The 27,031-nt window shown below is 30.7% G+C and overlaps 1 protein-coding gene across 1 annotated transcript in view; it reads left to right on the forward strand.

The window, feature by feature from the left end:
* The window catches only part of dpyda (dihydropyrimidine dehydrogenase a), a 277,186-nt gene that overhangs the window by 16,775 nt on the left and 233,380 nt on the right, over positions 1 to 27,031 (forward strand). Inside the window, exon 2 of the mRNA XM_073830591.1 lies at positions 14,200 to 14,310. Within this exon, the coding sequence (XP_073686692.1) occupies positions 14,200 to 14,310 (111 nt within the window). The remainder of the gene's footprint in view (positions 1 to 14,199; positions 14,311 to 27,031) is intronic.

Here is a 27,031-nt window from a genome sequence, read left to right on the forward strand (position 1 = left end):
GTGTCACCACAGCACCATGTCAGCATATTAGAATGATTTCTGAAGGATAATGAGAGACTGAAGACTGGAGTAATGATGCTGAAAATTCAGCTTTGCCATACAAACAGGAATAAATTACTACATTTGCAATATATTAAAATTGTGAAAATAGTAAAATAGTTATTTTAATTTGTAATAGTATTACTGTTTTTACTGTGTTTTGATCAAATACTTTATATACAGCGTGGTTGATTATTTAATTGAGTTCTTTTAGCACTAATTTTTTAAAACTGGGGTCAGTGACTTTTTTTTTTTTAATTTGGAAAATAAATAAATAAATTAATAAAAATACAATAAATTACAAAATCATCCATTCATTAATTCATTCATAAAAAATGTATGAATAAAGTAGTAAATAAATAAATTAAAAATATGTTTGTAATAATAATAACAATAACAAATATATTATTATTAAATATTAATATATTATGATACCCAAGTGAAATATGGTGGAAAGTAATGTGTACTCTTGTATTTTCATTTAAATTTTTGTAATATGGATGCCAAACATCATTGGTTCAGATTCATGTGGAGATAGATACAGACACATTTACAGTGAAAAACTACTTAAAAAGTAAAAATAAATAAATAAATAAATAAATAAACTAAAGAATTACAATAAGTAAATAAATAAATTACAAATTGTATGATTAAAGTAGTAAATTAGTAAATAAATAAGTTACTAGAAAAATATGAGTTCACAATCCTATGCAAATGAAATATGGTGGAAAGAAATGTTTACTTTTGTATTTAACTACTAATAATTTGGTAATTTGTTAATATTGTTGCCAAACGTTATTGGTTCAGATTTACATGGAGACAGATACACATTTACATTGACTAAAAACGTAAAAATTTTTAAATAAATAAATAAATAATAAAATAAAAATAACAATAAAACAACAACAATAATAATAATAATAATAGTAATAATAAATAAATTAATTAATAAATACATTTGAAAAAAGTATGAATAAAGGAGTAAATTAATAAATAAATAAGCTTGTATAATAATAATAATAATAATAATAATAATAAATATTGGAAAATATTGGAGTTCTTAATCATACCCAAGCAAAATATGGTGGAAAGGAATGTTTACTCTTGCGTTTTACTAATATTAATTCATTAAAAATACATACATACATACATACATACATACATAAATAAATATGTAAATTTAAAAAACTTGTTAATAAAGTATTAAATGAATAAATAAATAAGTTTGTAAAAATTCTAAATATTATTTTAATAATAAAAATAAATATGGGGAGAATGAGTTCTCAATGATAATTTTGTAAAAGTAAATATATAAATAAAAATTTTAATTAAATAAATAAATTAAATAATTAAAAAAGTTTATAAAAAATTATAATTGTAATTTTAAAAAATATTGGAAAAAGAGTTCTTAATCATACCCAAGTGAAATATGGTGGAAATAAAAATACAAAAATAAAATAAATATTAATAAAAAATATAAATAAATAAATGAAAAAAAAAAACTGAATAAATAAGTCTATAATAATAATAATAATAATAATAACAATAATAATAAATAAATAAATAAATAAATAAATAAATAAATAAATATTGGAAAAAACAATATTCATACTTAATCATACCCAAGTTAAATATGGTGGAAAGAAATGTTTACTCTTGTATTTTACTAATATTAATTTGTTGGTTCAGATTTATATGGTGACATTTTCAGTGAAACAACTAAAATTTTTATTTAAAAATAAATAAATATAAAAATAAATAAATGTATGAATAAATAAGTTTGTACAAATGATAAAGTAAAAATAAATAAATAAAAAACCCTGAGTGCTCAATCATACCCAAGTGAAATATGGTAAAAGAAATGTTTACTTTTGTTTACTAATATTAATTTGTTATGCAGGGCATCAAGTTCAAAGTAAAAAACTGAATCTCAAACTACACATTATTTATTATTTAATGATTAAAAAAATCTATATTGAAAATATTATTTGTTAGTATATTGTCCATGCAGGTTGTTTAAAAGTAAAGCGGGTTACTGATAAATACCCACACTGAAAAATGCAATGAAAAAAGCTTTTGCCCACCATTGTATTACATTTTGGCTTTTCATGGAAGCTACCCGGGTGCATTTGAATTATACAAAGTAGTTCGCTCCATGTGCGCTTTGGTGCAAAATTCAGCCTGGGCCCGAGCCCCACATTAATTAGCACTTGCAGCTGAGTTTGATTTGCCATTTCCCGTTGTCCATCATACAGGCTCCCTATCTGATTTTCTCCGAGGGGCTGCAGTTTGCCTGATGTGGCTGGGCAGAACTGGTTATTGATCTTCCATCTGTTTGGGCTGCGTGATCAGTGGAGAGTGATAAAAACAGACGCAGCGGCTTCCCCGCGGAACCGTCTAAGACATGCAGATGGGTCCGGCGCGGAAAGGCCTGTCAGCGCTACCATACTCGCGTCTCCTCTCCGACCGCAAAGGTCACGCGTACGACGGGGAACGGCCCGGTTTTTGTTTTAAATATTGTTTGATAACACACTTAGTCCCTGTTTGGCTTTGGCTCCTCGAGGACTGCTGAATAACTGCAAAAATCCATGCCTGACTCAGACTGTCTGCGGCTCTGGCATTTATCAGCTGCGCTGCGCCGAGCGTTTTGTCTGGGGAGCGAGAAGCCTCCTGGATGTTTGTGCGCTTAGCTTGTACAGTATTTGTGTTTATACTCTAAATCTGAATGTTGTTTTTTCCTTCTGAGCCCTAAAGATGCATCTGCTCTCTTGTGGAACGGCATTTTAAGATGCGAATGCTGCCCTGCAGTGTGTACAGTAGTATTGATTGGGAGCTATGAATGCATATTTCATCTCATGCGTGCTGTCGATCTCATTGGCGTCTTGACATCACAGAGTAGACTCCTTCCGACGTTGAAGATGGAAAACCTATACAGGACTGGTTCACTTAGAAATGAGGTGAAGCGACCTAGGACTGAACAACGTCCTGCTGTATTGTACTCTGTCTGTCCTAAGATCAGTGATATCTTTTGTTGTGAATGGTGCTTGACTGTTGGATCGAGTGTAGGATGTTCAGGGGAACAGGTAGCTTTTTCTCGTTCTAGAACGAAACATTGTGTAGTTGAGGCAGAGTAAACATCTGTCAGGCATCATTAGCGTTTGCTTTAGCCCAGTTCCAGCATACATCTGTTTCTCTTGTACATTTTCCACTTGAGGAGAGAGGGTCAATATCAAGCTGGAAACAAGAATCTAGTTGCAAAATTGCATTTTCGCTTACTTTAGTTTAATGTTCCTGAACAAATTTTAGAAGATGTGAATGTATGCATGAATGCATATATTTACGCATATATTCACATAACTTGTAACATGTAATTTTTTTTTTTATTATTATTTTCCATATTTTTTTGGTTTCTGTTTTAAATAAATGTAATTATTTTGAACCTTTTTTTTTAAATCAAGAAATACTTTTTATTTTTTTTTGTTTTATTTTATTTGTAAATATATATTATTTGCTAAACCAGCATGTCAAATAATAATGTTCATATATGGAATTTCACATTTTTTTGTTTAAATTATTTTGAACCTGTTTTTTTAAATAAAGAAATCCTTAATGTAATTTAATTTAATTTAATGTTATTAATTTAATTTTATTTAATTTAATTTTATTTGTTTTTGTTTTGTTTTGTTTTGTTTTGTTTTGTAAATATACATTGTGCTAAACCACCTTTGAACCTTGTTTTATCTAGGAATTATTTTATTTAATTTTATTTTATTTTATTTTATTTTATTTTATTTTATTTTATTTTATTTGTTTTTGTTTTTGTTTTGTTTTGTTTTGTTTTGTAAATATACATTGTGCTAAACCACCTTTGAACCTTTTATCTAGGAATTATTTTTATTTTATTTTATTTTATTTTATTTGTAAATATACATTATGTGCTAAACCACCACCATGTCAATGTTTGTTTCTATTTTAAATAAATTCTATTATTTTCAACCTTGTTTTTTTTATCAAGGAATCCTTTTTTATTTTCTATAATTTTTTTTGTTTTTATTTTAAATAAATGTAATTATTTTGAACCTTGTTTTTTTAAATCAAGGAATTCTTTTTTTTTTTTTTTTAATATTTCTTTAGAATATAATTTTTTGTTTCTATTTTAAACAAACCTTGTTTTTTAATCAAATAATCCTTTATTTTATTTTATTTTATTTTATTTTATTTGTAAATATACATTATGTTCTAAACCAATGCCAAATAATAATGGGCATATATGGACTTTAACATAATTTTTTTTTTATTTATTTATTTTTTAAATATGAAATACTAAAATCAGTGATTTTATTTGATTTTTTTTTATTATTATAAGCTTTTAATTTGGTCTTATTGTATCTTAATTTATTTTGTTTTGGTTTGTTTTTAAAAAAAAATTTAGTATTACACTAATAATAAATAAATTCACATCTTCTGGAAAAAAAGCGAAGAAATAGCAATGACTGGCTAAGAAGTAAATTTTGGCTCTAAAAAAGTTTTAATCAAGGAATTATTTTTTATTATTTATTTTTTATTTTATTTTATTTATAAATACATTATTTTGTGCAAAACCACCTCCATTTAAAATAATATTGTTCATATATAAATTTCTATTTTAAATAAATTCAGTTCTTTTGAAACTTTTTTTTAATTAAGGATTTTTTAAATATATTTTTTATTATTATTATTTTTTATTTTTTATTTTCTATTTCTGTTTTAAGCTTTTTTAAAATCATGGAATCATTTTATTTTATGTTCTTAAATATACTTTTCTAACATCACTGTTTAATCTCTTCTAATAGCTGTTTGTTTTTTGACCGTCCCTGGTTGATTTTGCACAGAGAACTTTCTTAATTAATAAAGCATAGACTTCCTGTGTCCCGTCCTCTCATTGGACAGCAGATGCTAATAATGTTTGAACATTTCTAATCTTTCAGCCCACCTCAAACAAACGCCGTGTTTCCATCGCAGGCCTCGTAATAAGTCCCTCATTTGAACCTGAAGAATGCGCCACAGGACGAGCATGGAGGACAAACTGGAGTAGTTAGAAATGTGAGAAGTTTCTCTTTTAAATAAATTCAATTATTTTGAACCTGTTTTTCTTTTATCAAGGAATACAGTTTTATTTTATTTTATTTTATTTTATTTTATTTTATTTTATTTTATTTTATTTTATTTTATTTTATTTTATTTTATTTTATTTTATTTTATTTATAATTATTAATTAATTAATTAATTAATTAATTAATTAATTAATTAATTAATTAATTAATTAATTAATTAATTAATTAATTAATTAATTTTATTTATATTTTTTAATTATTTAATTGTTTATATTTTTTGTTTTGTTTTTTTATTTGTAAATACATATTATGTGCAAAACCACCACCATTTAAAATAATATAGTTATTTTGAAGCTTTTTTTTAAATCATGGAATCATTTTATTTTATTTCATTTTTTTTTTTTTTTTAGTTCTCTGATTAGTTAATACAGATTATGTGCTAAACCACCAACATTTAAAATAATATTGTTCATATATAGACTTTTTATGGATATAATTTTCTATTTCTATTTTAAATAAATTGTTCTTTTGCATTTTTTTAATCAAGGAATTATTTTATATTAATTTATTTTATTTGAATTATTTTATTTCCCCTTTGATTAGTAAATACACATTAATGTTTTGTGTTCTTTTGTTCTTTTTTTTTTTAAATCCAGAAATCTTTAATTTAATTTAATTTAATATTCTATTTTAAAATATATGGACTTTTACATAATTTCCTATTTTAATTTTAAATAAATTCTGTTCTTTTGAACCTTTTTTAAATCAAGGAATTATTTTATATTAATTTATTTTATTTTATTTATTTATTTTCCCCTGTGATTACTAAATACATATTATTGTGTTGTGTAGATTCAGTTCTTTTATTCTTCTTTTTAAAATCCAGAAATCATTTATTTTTATTTTTTTTATTTTATTTTATTTTATTATTTTATTTATTTTAAATATGAAATACTAAAAGCAGTGATAACGTTATTTGATTTTAGTTTTTTTATTTATTATTTTATTATTATTATTATTATTATTATTATTATTATTTAATTTGGTCTTATTTTATCTTAAATTATTTTGTTTTGGTTTGTTTTAAATGTTTTATTAAATAATAAAAATTGTTTAGTATTACAATAATAGTAAATAAATTCACATCTTCTGGAAAAAGAAATAGTTTGAACATGTCTAATCTTTCAGTCCACCTCAAACAAACGCCGTGTTTCCATCGCAGGCCTCGTAATAAGTCCCGCATTTGAACCTGAAGAATGCGCCACAGGATGAGTATGGAGGACAAACTGGAGTAGTTAGAAATGTGAGAAGTTTCTCTTTTAAATAAATTCAATTATTTTTAACCTGTTTTTCTTTTATCAAGGAATACAGTTTTATTTTATTATTTTATTTTATTTTATTTATTTTATTTATTATTATTTTATTAATTAATTAATTAATTAATTAATTAATTAATTAATTTTATTTATATTTTTTTAATTATTTAATTATTTATATATATATATATATATATATATATATATATATATATATATATATATATATATATTTTTTTTTTTGTAAATACATAATATGTGCAAAACCACCATCATTTAAAATAATATAGTTATTTTGAAGCTTTTTTAAAATCATGGAATCATTTTATTTTATTTCATTTTTTTTATTTTAGTTCTCTGATTAGTTAATACAGATTATGTGCTAAACCACCAACATTTAAAATAATATTGTTCATATATGGACTTTTTATGGATATAATTTTCTATTTCTATTTTAAATAAATTCTGTTCTTTTGCATTTCATTTTTTTTAATCAAGGAATTATTTTATATTAATTTATTTTATTTGAATTATTTTATTTCCGCTTTGATTAGTAAATACACATTAATGTTTTGTGTTCTTTTGTCCTTTTTTTAAAATCCAGAAATCTTTAATTTAATTTAATTTATTATTCTATTTTTAAATATATGGACTTTTACATAATTTCCTATTTTAATTTTAAATAAATTCTGTTCTTTTGAACTTTTTTTAAATCATATTTTATTTTATTTATTTATTTTCCCCTGTGATTACTAAATACATATTATTGTGTTATTGTGTAGATTCAGTTCTTTTATTCTTCTTTTTAAAATCCAGAAATCATTTATTTTTATTTTATTTTATTTTATTTTATTTTAAATATGAAATACTAAAAACAGTGATAACGTTATTTGATTTTAGTTTTTTTATTTATTATTTTATTATTATTATTATTATTTAATTTGGTCTTATTTTATCTTAAATTATTTAGTTTTGGTTTGTTTTAAATGTTTTATGAAATAATAAAAATTGTTTAGTATTACAATAATAGTAAATAAATTCACATCTTCTGGAAAAAGAAATACAAACAAACGCCGTGTTTCCATCGCAGGCCTCGAATTAGGTCCCGCATTTGAATCTGGCGAATGCGCCACAGAACGAGCATGGAGGACAAACTGGAGTAGTTAGAAATGCGGAGGTTAGTTGTTTTTGCGTGGCTGTTGCCCCAGGCTGATTACAGTCCCCGAATCCCGTTAGGATTTCTCCTCTGCCGAACGACCTTGTTATTAGCTCCCGGTTTACCTACAGGCTTGGCCCCAAAGAACATATTAGCTTTCCTTCTGCACACTATATGAAAACGGATAAGTAATGTTGTCCGCAACACGCTATAAAACCCGAAGAGGTGGATTTTTATTGTTTCGTCCTGTATCTCACACTGTGCTTTAACTACATTTTATTAGGTGTGAAATTAAAATATTAATAGGCTGATGTCTGGCTTTAGGAAGAGCGGGACGTTTGTAGAGGCGCTAGAGTCGAGCGCCGCGGGAGAGAGGCGGGTTACCCGACGTCTGCGGGCCCTTTTAACATCTCATACCTCTGTATGAAATAGACTTTCATCTTGCCTACTGTGAAAATATTAAAAGACGAAGCTTCGTGTGTTGTCACGTTGCCTGCGGGACACTAATTGAGGTTGGTCGCCGATGTTGTTGGGAAAGGTTGAAAAAAGAAAGAAGAATATCTCAAAGTGACTGAGGAACTTGAAAAAGAGAATGTTGCTTTGTGGTGCCTTCAAAACAATAAAACGGGGAACATTTAAGGAAATGACATCATCAGTGGGGTCTTAAAACTAGAAAAGGCATAAAAGCACTTAGTAAATGCACTGTTCCACCAATCATTTTGATCATACAGTATATAGACTTTTACATCGTTTTCTAATTCTATCTTAAAATAGAACCTTCAATGAACCTTCTTTCATTGAAGAATCCTAAAAAAAAGTAACGTATCATGGTTTTCATAAAAATATTGAGCAGATTTTTTTTTAATTGGTTAAAAATATTAAGAAATGTTAAGAAAATCAGCATGTTAGAATGATTTCTGAAGGATCATGTGACACTGAAGACTGAAGTACACTTTTTAATGTATTTTTGTTTAAATAAATTTAAGACTTTAAAATAAATTAATTAATTACAAACAATATTATTTATGAATTGTTTATAGAGTAAATAAATAATTGTAAAAAATGTACAAATTGCATTTAATATTACATTTATAAAAAATAATTTATATCACTGTTTTTACTGTATTACTGTATTATTCTATTATTTTATTATTATTAATAGATTAATAGAAAATATTGCAATCAATATTTATATGTATTATATGTATTATAATATTTTACTGTTTTTGCTGTATTTTTGTTTAAATAAATGCAGCCTTGGTGAGGATAAGACTTATAAATAAATATATTTGTTACTTATGAATTGCTGTTATTTTAAACTATATAAAAATAGAAAATTAATAGTAATAATATTTCACTGTTTTTACTGCATTTTTGTTTAAATTGCATTTTAAAATAAATAATTTATACAAATAATTTCTATCACTGTTTTTTACTGTATTTTTATTTAAATAAATTTAAATACGACTTCAAAATAAATAAGTTACAAACAGTATTTATTACTGTATAATTTATGGAGTATATATTATTATTATTATTATTTATAGTGTTATTATTCTATTATTTTATTATTATTGATAGATTATATTTGTTAACTAAATGCAGCCTCAGTGAGGATGAGACTGTAATATAAATAAATAAATAAATCTATTAGAAAATAATACAAACAATATTTATATGTATTATTTGTATTATAATATTTCACTGTTTATGCTGTATTTTTTTTTAAATAAATGCAGCCTTGGTGAGGATAAGACTTATAAATAAATAAATTTAACAGTATTTATATGTATTACTTATAGAGTATATTTTAATATTATAGTATTTATATTTGTTACTTATGAAATGCTGTTATTTTAAACTAGATGAAAATAGAAAATTAGTAATAATATTTCACTGTTTTACTGTATTTTTGTTTAAATTGCATTTTAATATAAAATACTTTTATAAAAATAATTTATATCACTGTTTTTACTGTATTTTTGTTTAAATAAATTTAAATACGACTTCAAAATAAATAAGTTACAAACAATATTTATTTATGTATTATTTATGGAGTATATATTATTATTATTTATAGTGTTATTATTCTATTATTTTATTATTATTATTGGTAGATTATATTTGTTAACTAAAAATGCAGAGTCAGTGATGAGACTGTAAAATAAATAAATAAATAAATCTAATAGAAAATAATACAAACAATATTTATACACTTTAATATTTTTGTTATTTTTGCTTTGAAAACTAAAAAATATGCCTATAATCTATTCTATTTGTCATTTATTATGTTATTAGCCTACTTGTAGGCTGTTTATGATTGCCTAGCAGCTTGGTGCATTATTAACATATATAATTGGAACATTGTAAGATGGCTTTTCATCTCTTTTACAAAGGCTTCAAACTCGGCTCTTCCCATCAAAAATCACAAAGGCTGTGTTTTCGTACAGGCATCTGAATGAATGTGTTGAACCGAGACAGAACGTGATTACGGATTGGTTTGGCCGCTAGCCTGTAGGAGCACTTGGTCTCTGGCGCTGAGTGGGTCAGTCCTGATTGTAATGGAGAGGTGTGAGCCTGTGTGTTTGTTGTCAGGACGAGAGGGGAGGCGCTGGAGAGGGGGCACAGAGAAACACTCAGCTTTGATTTAAAGGGAAGTGGCCTCAGGTAGACCCCAGCCACTCTGAGAGCCTCAACTACACCTGTCATCTACAGGGGAAAAAAGACAGAAAAAAATGTCATATTTACATTATTGTCTGTCTTTTTCCTTGCGTGTCATGAACGGTTCTGTAGCAGCATTTGCTGTTGAGTGGAAATTCCTGTACATAGTAGAAAATGTGGGTTTGAACACTTTATTCACAATATAACATGTTACTGCATTTACCCACAACACTCACATTAACCAATTCCACTATATTGTTGCCATGTTGTTGCTAGGGTGCTGTGGGTAATTGCAGTAATGTTGTTATAATGTGAGTATAGTGTTCTAGATGGTTTTAATGTGTTGCCATGTGGTTGCTATGTGGTTGCTAGGGTGCAGTAAGGCTATATAAAAGGTAAAGTGTTCTAAATGGTTTTAATTTGTTGCTATGTGGTTGCTAGGGTGCTGGTGGTTATTGCAATAATGTTATATGGTGAGTAAAGGGTTTTTAATGATTTTAATGTGTTGCTATGTATTTGGTAGGGTGCAGTAATGTTATATAATAGCTAAATTATTCTAAATGGTTTTAATTTGTTGCTATGTGGTTGCTAGGGTGCTGGTGGTTATTGCAATTAATGTTATATTATGAGTAAAGTGTTTTGAATGGTTTTAATGTGTTGCTATGCAGTTGGTCTGTGGTTGCTAGGATGCTGTGGGTAATTATGCTGTTATATGGCGAATAAAGTGTTCTAAATGGTTTTAATGTGTTGCTATGTGGTTGCTAGGGTACTGTGGAAAATTTCAGTAATGTTATACTGTGAGTAAAGTGTTCCAAATGGATTTAATCTGATGTTTTGCGGTTGCTAGGGTGCTGTGGATAATTTCAGTAACGTTATACAGTCAGTAAAGTGTTCTAAATGGTTTTAATGTGTTGCTATGTGGTTGCTAGGGTGCTGTGGATAATTTCAGTAACGTTATACAGTGAGTAAAGTGTTCTAAATGGTTTTTAATGTGTTGTTTTGTGTTTGCAGTAATGTTATAAGGTTAGTTAAAGTGTTCTAAATGGTTTCAATGTGTTGCTATGTGGTTGTTAGGGTGCTGTGGGTAATTGCAGTTACATTGTTTTACAATGAGTAAAGAGTTCTAAATAGTTTTAATGTGTTATGTGGTTGCTAGGGTGCGGTGGGTAATTGGAGCAATGTTGTTGTACAGTAAGTAAAGTGTTCTAAATGGTTTTTATGTATTGCTATGTGGTTGCTAGGGTGCTGTGTCTAAATACGGTAATGTTATACAGTGAGTAAAGTGTTTAAAATGGTTTTAATGTGTTGCTATGCCATCGCTATGTGGTTGCTAGGGTGCTGTTGATAATTGGAGTAATGTTGTTATATAGTGAGTAAAGTGTTCTAAATGGTTTAAATGTGTTGCTATGCTGTTGCTATGTGGTTGCTAGGGTGTTGTTGGTGGTTGCAATGTTGCTATAGTAAATTAAATGTTCTAAATGGTTTTAATGTGTTGCTATGCAGTTCAGTTCCTAACCTGTTGCTATATGGCTGATATGGTGCTGTGGTTTCTAGGGTGCATTGGGAAGTTTCATTGCTATATGGTGACTAAAATGTTCAAAATAGTTTTAAGTGTTGCTATGGGATTGCTGGAGTATTGCTAGGATGCTGTGGGTTGTTGCAGTATGTCACTATGGCAATAAAATGTTGCTGTCATTTCTTAAATATGTTGCTATGCAGTTGTGGTTACTAAGGCATTGATAAGATTTGTTGAGCTGTTTCAGGTGGTTTTCAGCATGCAACCCAGTGTTGCTAGGCAGTGTTCTAATGTTCATTTTTTTTTAATGTTGCTCAGGGTGTTGCTAAGTGGTTGCTGTAGTGTAGATGTTTTACTTTTTAGTACCTAAGTGTTTAGTATAGTTGCTAAGAGGGTTCAATAAGTTTTAATGTTGTGATTGGTTGAATAGTGCTGCTATGCAGTTGCTTATGTGTTGTAAGTGATTATTCAACATGTTACAAGGTTGTTGATAGGTGGTTGCTATAGTGATCTAAATGGTTTGCGTGTTTCTATGCTGTCTCTAGAAGTTTGTGGGTTTTTAACAAGTCGTTATAGTTATAGTTATAGCCATAGTGTTGCTAGGCAAAGTTCTGAAAAGTTGTTATGGTGTTGCTGAGGTTGTTAGAATGGTGTGAATGTTGAGTTTCAATACAGTTGCTAATACATGCATTTGTTTTAAACATGGTTGCTAGGGTGTTCAGGGTGGTTTTCACAGCTTTTTGGTATCTTGGATATTCTGGGAGATTTCGGTCCCTCTTTCAGGTCTTGCAAAATATTTAGGGGTTCAAGCGCGTAGCGCTTAAACCCTGTTGTAATTGTTGTGATTGGGCAGACCAAACCATAAGTTGTAGAGACTTGAAACTTCGAGGGATGGTAGTACTAACACAGCTTGCCCCAGTCGACCTGAGGGGGTGCTACAGTGATCAAAAGTACGAAATAATGCTCAAGTACGCTCATATCTCCTAAATTGTTAGTTGCAGGCTCAAGTGTCTTATATCGTTGAAATCTGGACAAATGTCTGCCTCAGATTTGGGTGAAATTTTGATTATTTGATATTTTTTGGAAAACATTTGTGAACTAAACGTTTGTAAGGGGTGGAGCTACCTTCACTAAAATGCTTAGAACTCTTGAAAGGAAAGAGTTTTGCCAAACTCGGAACAAGTATGTAAGAGCTTAATCTGAGGTCACAGTATATAAAAAAAAAACAATATTCATAAAATTTGGTACATCTCCTCATGCTGAGCAACCTTGCCCCAAGAACCACTGCTGTCAATAAAATCATTCATTAAATATTCTCAATTATGTAAAAAAAAAAACTACTTTTGCAAACTAGTCCTAGGTTTTTTGCCCAACCTCAATATAAGCACTGCAGCACAATTCTCTGGGCTCTTTAGATCAATAATTCTCAAAGAAATGTTAAACTTTGCCCTTTGGGTAGCTATAACGAAGGTCATTTAGAAAAAACATTATCAAAAGCCTATAAATCCTGAACGAAAACTCAAAACTTCACAAAACTAAATCAGCACACACATGCAAAGTTTTATGGAGGTAGCTGTTTACTGTAGCTGCCACTATAACAGTTAAAAAGCTCTCAAAAACACCATGTTTCAATGGTAAATTGCCTGAATTTGCCAAAAAAAAAAATTTTTTTTTTTTTTATCACCCAGCTGTTTATTGTCTGTCGGTGAACTAACACATACTGTGTGCATGAGGAATTATGCACACATAAGTTAAACACATATTACATGAATGCGTCATATACGAAGAAGTTTAGATCTCAGGGTTAAGGGTTGTTCAGATCAATAATGCTAAGTATTAGCAATAGTAATAGTGATTCTGCCTTGCAATCACCACTAAATATCCCTCTTAAAATTCTTTAAAATCCTTTCATGATGTTCCCTATACGGCTGCGTGGGAAGCTGACATTGTCTGAATGCCTGTGCGTGTTTTTGCTGAAGAATTGCATATTTTGAAAGTGAATGAGTTTGAAGGTCAGCTGTCTGCATCTCTCCAGTGTGAAACGATGCTGCGCCACGTTAGTTTAGGAATGACAAGCATCTGCTAAACACACTCTTGATTCTTTAAAGACAACCTGTTGGCATGCTTTTGATTTGTCCTCAGAACTCTCTTAATTGTTCAGCTGTGAAACTTAAAGCGTGCTATTTTCCCAGAGCGCTGGAAATGTCCTTGCCGAGATTCACATTTGTTCAAGTACAAGAATGTGAGTGGGAGTGTTCAGACTCACACACACACACACACACACACACACACACACACACACACACACACACACACAAACACAAGCAAAAGCCACTGTGAATCGCAAGTTATGCATAATATGAAACTACCTTAATGCACCTTGACTATTTCTCTCTCTTTTTTTCTTTTTCAATTCAGAGTATTCTGGCCTTGAACCCTCGGGTCCAGACTCATGCTGCGCTCCTCTCTACCGCGACCAAGAAAATGGAGAAAAAACACTGGAAAAGAAACGCAGAGAAAGGCTGTGAGGTGCGTCTCCTCCATCACCCTCAACCCTCATCTTTTCACCTGCCCCTCAATAGGGCTCTCACTGACCAATCAGCCGGAGAAAAGAGGAACTTAGTGTTGTTTCCAGATTTAGACGGGCTGTTTCCTGGCTCTGGACCCATCTGTTTAGCTTTCTTCAGTAGCTGCTTTTTAACCTTTCGTTTGGCCTTGTCGAGAAATTGGCAGCTGCGTTCGGCACCACAGCCGCAAAAACTCAAGTTGAATTTGTCCACATACAGTACATGATTTTAAACTGACACGCTCAAGATCTTCATATAGTCTTTAATATTTTAAATATATTTTCTTTATATTTAATTTACTCATATTATTATATTATATTTACATTTAATTTTTTATTATATTATATTATATTAGCTCATATATACTATATTTAGCATTATATTATTATATTGTATTTGAAAGCCATTATTAATAACATTTTATACCGACCTTTTAATTTTTATTTTAAATAATTTAAGTATTATAACTTGCAGCCAATGTCACACAAACCCGTTATAAGACTTTTCAAAATTAGATTTGTTTTTTAATGTGAAATATGTCCAGACTCGCAGAATGATGAATAGTTTCTCTAGTGTATGATGCGTGTTCATTTTTATGCAAAATAAATCATTTAAAAAGTTTTTTAAAAGCTTGTTTCCTCCTCAGAGTAAAAAAATTATAAAGTTATTAAAAAAAAATATCAGCAACGGTTTGAGTAAAAACACAGACTTCCAGTGCTTGTTTAAAAAAAAAAAAAAAAAAAAAAAAAAAAAATATATATATATATATATTAGGGCCGGGACTTTAACGCGTTAATTTAGATTAATTAATTACACAAAAATAACGCGTTAATTTTTTTTAACGCATTTTAATCGCACTTAATTTTGCACCGCGGAACGTTTCTCACTGGATGAGTTTCAGCGGCGGACCAATTATACTGGAGCACCAACTAACAGAATGCGCATATCACCGCAGGACATCGAGCCTCAAGTATCACCTCAATGCTTTTACAGAAGGTCTACCTACCTATAGGGTACCTGAATTTCTGAAATGAAGGCTAGTATATTTCTAAATATCCCAGTGTTTCCCGTACCATCATCTTAGGGGGGCGCGTTTACAATGTCTCCTCCAAGAAAATGGACTGGATCGCGGACTCCATTCATAAAAACCGAATTTACTATAGCGCGGAATGCCACGTAAATTCGTCGATTTTTGGATTGATAAATCAAAAGTTGGTTTGTCACTTAATTCAAATCGCCATATGGACTAGTGTCTGAAAACTGAAATGCAAAAAGACCGTTTTAATATGAATCCTGCACTGTTTGCCACTGTATGTTCGAATGGCAGAGACGCGTTTTTTTATACTGCACGCGTGATGCTCCCGTTAATTTTTGGCATTTGTATCTCACATGAACAGATCTCAATCTCCAAAGCTACTGTCAGTGTCACTTTTAACGTTTCATTTGAGAAAACTAGCATCATATCATACTTTACACACGGCAACCTGTCAAAATAAAAGTACGGTTTAACATGAAAAAGAGCAATATTCCTATTTAAATAGACAAAAAACATTATATATATTAAAAAAAATTAATATAACAACAAGATTAACCACTTAATTGTAGAAAGAATACTATGATTATTATTATGTATTGATTTTAACAGAAAACCTCTGTTTGTTTGCCAAAAATTAAAAAGGTTTATTTTTCATTTGATTAAAAATAAATAAATGATTATGCTTTCATTTGATTATGAGAAAAATTAAAACACAATAATTTATTTAAAAAAAAAAAAAGCAAAAGATTGTAAAGCACTATTGTTCAAAATGTTAAAATGGAGAGTTTTGGATTTATTTTTTAACTGAAATAAATGTTTTCATTATGGGAAACGCTGTATCCTATTGCTACAGTTAATGGCAATATTGCACTGGTCTGTTGGACTTGGTTGAACAAAAATAAACAATATTTTGTTGCTTCAGTTTATGTATTCAGTCATTCAATGGTAACTAAAAATCCATATGAAAAAACTTACGTCTCACTGTTCTCAGGTCAAATATTTATATGCGATTAAAATGCGATTAATTTTGATTAATTAATTACAAAGCCTCTGATTAATTAGATTAATTTTTTTAATCGAGTCCCGGCCCTAATATATATATATATATAAATTTTTTCTATAGAAGCAACATATTTGCAATATCTAAGTATTAAATGACTAATAATAGGCATTTAGCATGATATTATCATAATACATTTTTAAGACATTATTTATAACATTTAATAGACCTAAATTGCAAATTGTCAGACTTCTGTTTTTGTTTATCATTTATTAACATCAACCTTTTAATTTTCAATTTAAATCAATTTAAATAACTTGCAGAAAATGTCAGTCAAAATGAGATTTGTATTTGAATGCGAAATAAATCCAGACAAGCAGAACGAAAAATAATTACTTTCCTTACTATTTGCTATTTTTTCCATTTCAAAGCATATGCATGTTCATTTTTTTGCTAAATAAGTATTTAAAAAAAATTAAAAAGTTTGTTTCCTCCTTAGAGTAAAGAAAAATGGTAAAAAAAAAAAATCAATTGTTAGGTGTTATTTTTTAAATATGCTTTATATTAGTATATTATATTATATTATTATAGTTATTATTAGTTATTATCATAATAAAATATAAAATAGAATTATCAATAACTTTATATTAGTTATAATAATTAAAAAAGAATAATTGAAAAAAAAACAGCAGCAAATTTCACACAAACCCATCATGAAAAATGTCAAAATGAGATTTGTATTTGAATGTGAAATAAATCCAAGTAGAATGAAAAATAGATTATTTCCTTACTATTTGCTATTTTTTCTATTTCAAACGTATGATGCATGTTAATTTTTAGGTTAAATAAATAATGTAATTTTTTTTTTAAAAAGCTTGTTGTATCCTTAGAATTAAAGAGAAATGGTAGAAGTTATCAAAAAATGTATAATATAAAATTATTATAAAATCTTTATACATGTATTACTATATAATATGCTTTTTATTATTATATTATATTATTATAGTTATTATCAGTTATTATCAAAATAAAATATAATATAAAATTATCAGTAATGTTATATTAGTTTATAATAAATGTTAACTATAATTAATAATTATTTAAATAAATGTAAATAATAAAACAGCAGCAAATGTCACACAAACCCATTAGGTAAAATGTCAAAATGAAATTTTATTGCTAATTAAGTATTGCTATTTTTTTGTGTGTGATGCATGTTAATTTTTAGGCTAAATAAATAATGTAAAATGCTTGTTTCCTTATTAGGGTAAAGAAAAATGGCAGAAGTTATCAAAAAATTATTATAATTAAAATTAATATAAAATCCGTATAAATGTATTATTATTATTTAATATGCTTTATATTATATTATATTATATTATATTATATTATAGTTATCAAAATATAATATAAAATAATTAATAATGTTACATTAGTTAGAATATATTTTTTTAAATATAATTAATACTAAATAATTATTTAAATAAATGTAAATAACAAAATGCAGCAGCAAATGTCACACAAACCCCTTATGAAAAGTGTCAAAATTAGATTTGTTTTTTAATATGAAATACGTCCAGACAAGAAGAATGATAGTTTCTCTACTATTTGCTTTTTCAATTTCAAAGCATGTGATGCATGTTAATTTTTATGCAAAAAGTTTTTCAAATATTTTTTTCTCCTTAGAGTAAAAAAAACTTTTACTCTATAAATTATAATAAATAATAAAAAAAACATAAATAATAAAAAAAATATTTTTTTAAATAAATCATTATAATATGTAGTTATTATAAAATCCTTATAAATTCATGATGAATATTTATTATGAATAATTATTTTAAAATGCTAAAGTCATAATTTTGAGGTGGAAGCAGGCTTCTATAGATTTTACTATACGCACAACAAAAATAGATACTTGCTTGTTGCTTGCTGCAATTTCAGCTGGTAAGAACTAACTAGATTAACATGAAAGATATTAAACAACCAAAACTAATGTCTAAAACACTTCTAGCTACAAAAACTCAATTTAAAGGTAATTCTATCATCCCCTTGAGCACTGAGGTTTGATGCAAGAATGCACATTATGTATATTAAACGTCTGCATTCGAGTCTTGCATAGAGCGTGTACTTACTGGCTTTATGCATATGTATCAAAAACTAGAAATACTAGAATGAACATAGTAGGCTCACACGTGCAGTTGTATTGACTTCCTGTGAGCAGGTATTTCATCATAGGACAAAAGCGTGTTGGTGAGCTCCACTTGCGCTCAGACGTAATTATCTTACCATTCCAGGCACATGCCATCAAAGTCTCCCGAATATCTCCCCAGACCAGCGCGCGACGGAAGGGTTTGTGTTTTTTGGCAGGTGGCCGCTATGCCTCGTCTGTCCTTTTAAAGGCAACTGAGCCTCCTGCTTGTTTGATGTGGAGACACAACAAGATGGAGGTGTTTTGTAGGGGAGATTATCTACTCCCCGCTGACAGCACTGTTGCTAAGTACAGCTGCCTAATTCATCATTCTAATCAATGGGGATGGATCGCAGGCTTGATTTAATTCATAAAGGCTCTGTGCTATAGATTGAACATATGGCATGTGAGTTTACTGTATCAGGAGTATACATGTGTAGCGCTACGCTTGTGCAAATACACTACCGCGCAAAAGTTTGCGATAATTAGGAGTTTTTCAAAGAAGTCTCACAGGGTCACCAAGGCCTGTGTTTATTCAGATACATACAGTAAAACAGTCAAATTGTGAAATAAATATATATATATATATATATATATATATATATATATATATATATATATATATATATATATATATATAATTTTTTTCAATTTTTTTTATGTAATTTATTCCTGTGATGGCAGAGCTGGATTTTCAGCAGCCATTACTTGAGTCGTCAGTGTCACATGATCCTTCAGAAGGTCATGTGACACCTCATCCTCATCCTCTCATCCATTCTTTCTTTCTTTCTTTCTTTTTCTTTTATTGTTTTCTCTCATTCATTTTTTTGTTGACTGGTTTTCACTCATTCTTTTCTTTCTTTCTCATTCATTCATTCATTCATTTTCTTTTGTTAGTTTTCTTTCTTTCTTTCTTTCTTTCTTTCTTTCTTTCTTTCTTTCTTTCTTTCTTTCTTTCTTTCTCATCCTTTTCGTTCATTCAGTCTTTTGTTAGTTTTCTTTCTTTCTTTCTTTCTTTCTTTTGTTTTCCTTTTTCATCCTTTTCATTCATTCATTCTCTTTCTTTTGTTAGTTTCATTTCTTTCTTTCTTTCTTTCTTTCTTTCTTTCTTTCTTTCTTTCTTTCTTTCTTTCTTTCTCTCTCATCATTTTCATTAATTAATTAATTGATTTATTTATTCTTTTGTTAGTTTTCTTTCTTTTAATTGGTTTTCATTCATTCTTTCTGTCTTTCTCATCCTTTTCTTTCATTAATTCTCATTCTTTTTTTCTGTTTCCTTTCTCATTCATTCATTCTTTAATTTATTCATTTTTTGTTAGTTTTCTTTCTTTTTTTCTCATCCTTTTCATTCATTCATTCATTCATTCATTCATTCATCATTCTTTTGTAAGTTTCTTTCTTTCTTTCTTTCTTTCTCATCATTTTCATTAATTAATTAATTGATTTATTCATTCTTTTGTTAGTTTTCTTTCTTTTAATTGGTTTTCATTCATTCTTTCTGTCTTTCTCATCCTTTTCGTTCATTAATTCTTATTCTTTTTTCAGTTTCCTTTCTCATTCATTCATTCTTTAATTTATTCATTTTTTGTTAGTTTTCTTTCTTTTTTCTCATCCTTTTCATTCATTCATTCATCATTCTTTTGTAAGTTTCTTTCTTTCTTTCTCATCATTTTCATTAATTAATTAATTGATTTATTCATTCTTTTGTTAGTTTTCTTTCTTTTAATTGGTTTTCATTCTTTCTGTCTTTCTCATCATTTTCTTTCATTAATTCTCATTCTTTTTTCTGTTTCCTTTCTTATTCATTCATTCTTTAATTTATTCATTTTTTGTTAGTTTTCTTTCTTTTTTCTCATTCTTTTAATTCATTCATTCATCATTCTTTTGTAAGTTTCATTTCTTTCTTTCTTTCTTTCTTTTTTTCTTTCTTTTGTTGAATGGTTTTCTCTCATTCTTTTCATTAATTAGTTCATTCATTCATTTATTCTTTCTTTCTCATCCTTTTCATTGCTTTCTTTCTTTCTTTTTCATTCTTTCATTTTTTTCCATTTCCTTTCTCATTCATTCGTGCTTTCGTTTATTCATTCTTTTGTTAGTTTACTTTCTTTCTTTTTCACATCCTTTTCATAAATTGTATTTTAATTTTATTAATTGGTTTTCTTTCTTTCTTTCTTTCTTTCTTTCTTTCTTTCTTTCTTTCTTTCTTTCTTTCTTTCTTTCTTTCTTTCTTTCTTTCTTTCTTTCTTTCTTTCTCATCCTTCTCATTATTTTTCTGTTCCTTTCTCAGTCATTCATTCTTTAATTTATTCATTTTTGTTAGTTTTCTTTCTTTTTTCTCATTCATTCATTCATTTATGCATCATTCTTTTGTAAGTTTCATTTCTTTCTTTCTTTCTTTCTTTTTTTCTTTCTTTTGTTGAATGGTTTTCTTTCATTCTTTTCATTAATTCATTCATTATTTCTTTCTCATCCTTTTCATTGCTTTCTTTGTTTCTTTCCTATTCTTTTATTTTTTCTATTTCCTTTCTCATTCATTCTTTCATTTATTCATTCTTTTGTTAGTTTACTTTCTTTTTCTCATCTTTTTCATTTATACATTCTTTCTTTTGTTGATTTGTTTTCTTGCTTCCATTAATTGGTTTCCTTCCTTTCTTTCTTTCTTTCTTTCTTTCTTTCTTTCTTTCTTTCTTTCTTTCTTTCTTTCTTTCTTTCTTTCTTTCTTTCTTTCTTTTTTTTCTTTCTTTCTTTTTACCTTTCTTTCTTTTGTTGATTGGTTATCTCATCCTTTTCAATTCATTCATTCTTTCTTATTTCATTTGGTTTTCTTTCTCGTCCTTTTCTTTCATTTATTAATGAATTAATTAATTAATTCATTCATTCATTTTAGTTTCCTCTCTTTCTTTTGTTGATTGGTTTTCTCTCAGTCTTTTCATTCATTAATTCATTCATCCTTCTTTTGTAAGTGTCCGTCTTTCTTTCTTTCCTTCTTACTTTCTTTTGTTGAATGGTTTTCTCTTGTCCTTTTCATTAATTCATTAAATCATTCTTTCTTTCTCATCCTTTTCATCCCTTTCTTTCTTTCTTTTTAAACTTTTCACCTGTAGTCTGTCCTATATGCATTATGTTAAAACAAGTCTCTGATATTGACGTATGCGGCAAGAGATGAAATGGAAGTTTGTGTTTATGTTTAAGTGCTCTTTATTCACTGTATATACTCATATATTTGCTGCAAAATCAACGTTAATGCTTCCGCATGCTTTTCGCCTGCCTGTGTTCTCACGCGCCGCATTTCTCACTGTCAATTCACCAATAAATGTCAGAAGTTCAGAGAATGCTGAGTCTGTGAAGGCACTTGTGATTTTCCATATGGATCGTCTGCCACAGATTTATCCTCTTCGTAAAGAAAAAGCAATGAACATTTTAGTGATCCTTAAAATAACTTTTGTAAGGCTCCGGAAGCGGCATCATAATTGTCCTGCAGAATTGTGTTGGATGCCAGAGGGGCTGTAAACTTAGTTTTTACAGGGAATCCATGAGTGCCGGGTGTCTATAGTTTTCAAATGAGTTCTCTAGAAAATACGGTGGCATGTAGTCAGCCGTTATCTCGGTCCGTCAGGGCTCAGGTGCCCGCACATTTCCTCCCCTCCCCCTCAGGGCACCCATAGCACACTGTCGGTGAGGAGATTTGGCTACACTTCCCTGCAGGCGACGTCTCGTATGGGAACATGGTTAGAGTCGACGCTATTAGCTGACCGGAGCCTTACCAATATTTGTCTTTCTGCTTCACTAGCACAGGTTGAGGCTGGAGATAATCTACCAAACAAAAAACAAGGCCGAGTTTTGCAGCAGCTGCGGAGATAGAAGTGGAAACACACTTGAAGTGCCCTTGTTTTTTGCAGATAACGCCGCTGTTTACTGATGGTTTTCTTTTAATAATCTGTCTGTATGGTCTAATCCAATTTAATGAGTCTCCAGATTGCATTATGATCCCCAGGTCCTGTGAAGGGCAGGTATATCTGCCAGAAGCAAAAGTTAATGTTTTTTTTTTCCCCCATCGGTTTTAGGCAAGACAAGAAAGGAGGGTGGAAAGGAGAAAGTGGGTGCATTCGCATGTTATTTAGTGAAAATGTACTAGCGTTTTTTTTAGAGGTCATGTGTGTCTGACTCGTGCTGGCAAATCAGGTTAGTGGCAAATTCACTACACATTTGCGCTACCTTTGCCTGCAAAATAATGGTTCGCCCTTAATTGCGAGCATTGAATGTATCACCCGTTCATCCCCGATGAACATCTACACAGGGCACAGGATGATAGGAAGGCCCTGTAACCACACCGATTGCTGTGTGACTCTGTGTATGTGGCTTGTGACCTTCTTCCTAGTACTCAGCTGTGTTCTCTGTCATTGGCTGGGGCTTTATAGTTGGGACTGCTTCTAGTTTATTAGGCATCAGAGCTAATTGCTTTAATGAGACATGATGAAAGGGAAGGAAGGGAGAGGAAAAAACTTAATTTGAATCCTTTCTGGAATTCGTTAAATAATTCAAATTGGCTTTCATAATTCCTGTTCGGCGCCCGGTCACCGCTGAGGTCCAAAGATGGAGTGTAAACTGAATATCTTAAATATATTTTCCTTTATAGCACAATCATCTTGCGTCTTCTTTGAATCTAGTCTCGACCTCACACTCATTAGATGAATAAATTACGGACAAATTACCACAATTTGAGCGCTAACCGTTTTTTTTTCTAAGTGATATTAGAGTTCTTTGAAGCTTTTAAAGTAATTATGTTTTTACTTAAAAATCTTATGAAATATACTTAGGAATTTTGATGTCTGATGGAGTCTGTGTACAGCTATCTGTCTGTCTATATGTCTATGTGTCTTTCCAGATCTTATTCTGATGTCATCCATTCATCCAGATCTTGTTAGGCTTTTATCCATCCATCCAGATCTTATTCTAGCATAACCTATCCATCTAGACCTTATTATTCTGATTCCATCCATCCATCCATATATCCAGATCTTATTTTGATGCCATCTATCCATCCATTCATCCATCCATCCATCATCCATCATCCATATCTTATTCTGATGCCATCCATCTCTCCATCTAATTAATCCGACCTTATTCCATCCATCCAAAACTTATTTTGATGCCATCCATTCATCCATCCATCCCTCCATCCAGATCTTATTTTGATGCCATCCATCATCCAGATCTTATTCTGAGTCCATCCATGTCTCCATCCAATAAATCCAAACTTATCCTATCCATCCAAAACTTATTTTGATGCCATCCTCCATCCATCCAGATCTTATTTTGATGCCATTCATCCATCAATCCATCCATCCATTTATTCATCCATCCGTCCGTCCAGATCATATTTTGATGCCATCCATCCATCCATCTATCCATATATCCATCCAGACCTTATTCTGATGCCATCCATCCATCCAGACCTTATTCTGATGCCATCCATCCCTCCATCCATCCATTCATCCATCCATCCAGATCTTATTTTGATGCCATTTATCCATCCATCCATCCATTCATCGATCCGTCCGTCCGGATCTTATTCTGATGCCATCCATCCATCCATCCATCCATCCATCCATCTATCCATATATCCATCCAGACCTTATTCTCATGCCATCCATCCAGACCTTATTCTCATGCCATCCATCCAGACCTTATTCTCATGCCATCTATCCTTCCAGACCTTATTCTGATGCCATCCATCCATCCATCCATCCAGACCTTATTCTTATGCCATCCATCCAGACCTTATTCTGATGCCATCCATCCATCCAGACTTTATTCTGATGCCATCCATCCAGACCTTATTCTAATGCCATCCATCCAGACCTTATTCTGATGCCATCCATCCATCCAGACTTTATTCTGATGCCATCCATCCATCCAGACTTTATTCTGATGCCATCCATCCAGACCTTATTCTCGTGCCATCCATCCAGACCTTATTCTCATGCCATCCATCCATCCAGACCTTATTCTCGTGCCATCCATCCAGACCTTATTCTCATGCCATCTATCCTTCCAGACCTTATTCTGATGCCATCCATCCATCCATCCATCCATCCAGACCTTATTCTTATGCCATCCATCCAGACCTTATTCTGATGCCATCCATCCATCCAGACCTTATTCTGATGCCATCCATCCATCCAGACTTTATTCTGATGCCATCCATCCAGACCTTATTCTCGTGCCATCCATCCAGACCTTATTCTGATGCCATCCATCCATCCAGACCTTATTCTCATGCCATCCATCCAGACCTTATTCTCATGCCATCTATCCTTCCAGACCTTATTCTGATGCCATCCATCCATCCAGACCTTATTCTTATGCCATCCATCCAGACCTTATTCTGATACCATCCATCCATCCAGACTTTATTCTGATGCCATCCACCCAGACCTTACTCTAATGCCATCCATCCAGACCTTATTCTGATGCCATCCATCCATCCAGACCTTATTCTGATGCCATCCATCCATCCAGACTTTATTCTGATGCCATCCATCCAGACCTTATTCTCGTGCCATCCATCCAGACCTTATTCTCATGCCATCCATCCATCCAGACCTTATTCTCGTGCCATCCATCCAGACCTTATTCTCATGCCATCTATCCTTCCAGACCTTATTCTGATGCCATCTATCCATCCATCCATCCATCCAGACCTTTTTCTTATGCCATCCATCCAGACCTTATTCTGATGCCATCCATCCATCCAGACCTTATTCTGATGCCATCCATCCAGACCTTATTCTGATGCAATCCATCCATCCAGACTTTATTCTGATGCCATCCATCCAGACCTTATTCTGATGCCATCCATCCATCCAGACCTTATTCTCGTGCCATCCATCCAGACCTTATTCTCATGCCATCCATCCATCCAGACCTTATTCTCGTGCCATCCATCCAGACCTTATTCTGATGCCATCCATCCATCCATCCATCCATCCAGACCTTATTCTTATGCCATCCATCCAGACCTTATTCTGATGCCAACCAATCCATCCAGACCTTATTCTGATGCCATCCATCCAGACCTTATTCTGATGCAATCCATCCATCCAGACTTTATTCTGATGCCATCCATCCAGACCTTATTCTGATGCCATCCATCCATCCAGACCTTATTCTCATGCCATCCATCCAGACCTTATTCTGATGCCATCCATCCATCCATCCAGACTTTATTCTGATGCCATCCATCCAGAACTTATTCTCATGCCATCCATCCAGACCTTATTCTGATGCCATCCATCCATCCATCCATCCAGACCTTATTCTGATGCCATCCATCCATCCAGACCTTATTCTGATGCCATCCATCCATCCATCCAGACCTTATTCTGATGCCATCCATCCAGACCTTATTCTGATGCCATCCATCCATCCAGACGTTATTCTGATGCCATCCATCCATCCATCCATCCATCTTCGTTCCTGTCTTTTCGTGTTTCTTTCATTTAATTTCATTCATTCATCCATCCATCCATTCTATCATTCTTTCATTCTATCCATCCACCCATCCATGCATCCAGACATCCAGATCTTATTATTCTGATATCATTAAAGTCTAACATAAGGAATACTTCCCTTGTTTTATGATCCTGGTCTCTGTTTTGTATGTTACAGCTGACAAAGCAATATAGAGTCCGATTACCCGTTAAATCACTACCATCCTAAAAGACAACACAGATTCAATTTTTCCTTAAAAATAATCATGCACCAATACGAAATGATCCAAAATGCTGTAATGTAGAGGCTACATCTGTCATCTTGACATCTGTAATAGTAGCTGTCACATTAAAAAAAAATCTGTTCAAAAACATATTTTTGAGATATATATTTGAAATAAAGGAGGTGAGCTATGACCTCTACTCTGTGTCACAACGAGTCCCACCCACTTTGGATTTACGTTGATTCTTGAAACCATGTATTGAGCATTAAATATTTTCTGATTGGCTGTAAATTGTCACTTAGAAGTTTCATGTTCAGTTTCATTACTTTGTTAGGACACTTTTGTGTTTTACTCCTACACCTACTGGCTGGCATTCAATGATATGCATTGGCCCAGTCATTGTATTACTTTAGCACAGGCTTTAGTCTTAAGCAGTGAATTAAAGTGTGTGCGAGCACTCATCTCTAATTACCTGGCACAATTACACGCCGCAGATCAACACGGCTATCGATCGCCCCCGTCTGAGCCGATACCGGCCCTACTTCACTGCGCTAGAATGTAAGTTTCGGGTGAGAAAAGGGTGCAGTGATCAATGTGTTTTATCTGTTGGAACATGCATACACCCCCCACCCCCACTCAAATGCCACCCGTCCCATAATGCCACACTTTTCTCCTTTTCCTCACAGGATTTAGCCTCCACTACATGGATTAGAGCGCCGCATCCGCCGCCTAATCCATTCAG

The sequence above is a fragment of the Garra rufa genome, chromosome 24 (genome assembly GCF_049309525.1).
Source record: "Garra rufa chromosome 24, GarRuf1.0, whole genome shotgun sequence".
Taxonomy (NCBI): domain Eukaryota; kingdom Metazoa; phylum Chordata; class Actinopteri; order Cypriniformes; family Cyprinidae; genus Garra; species Garra rufa.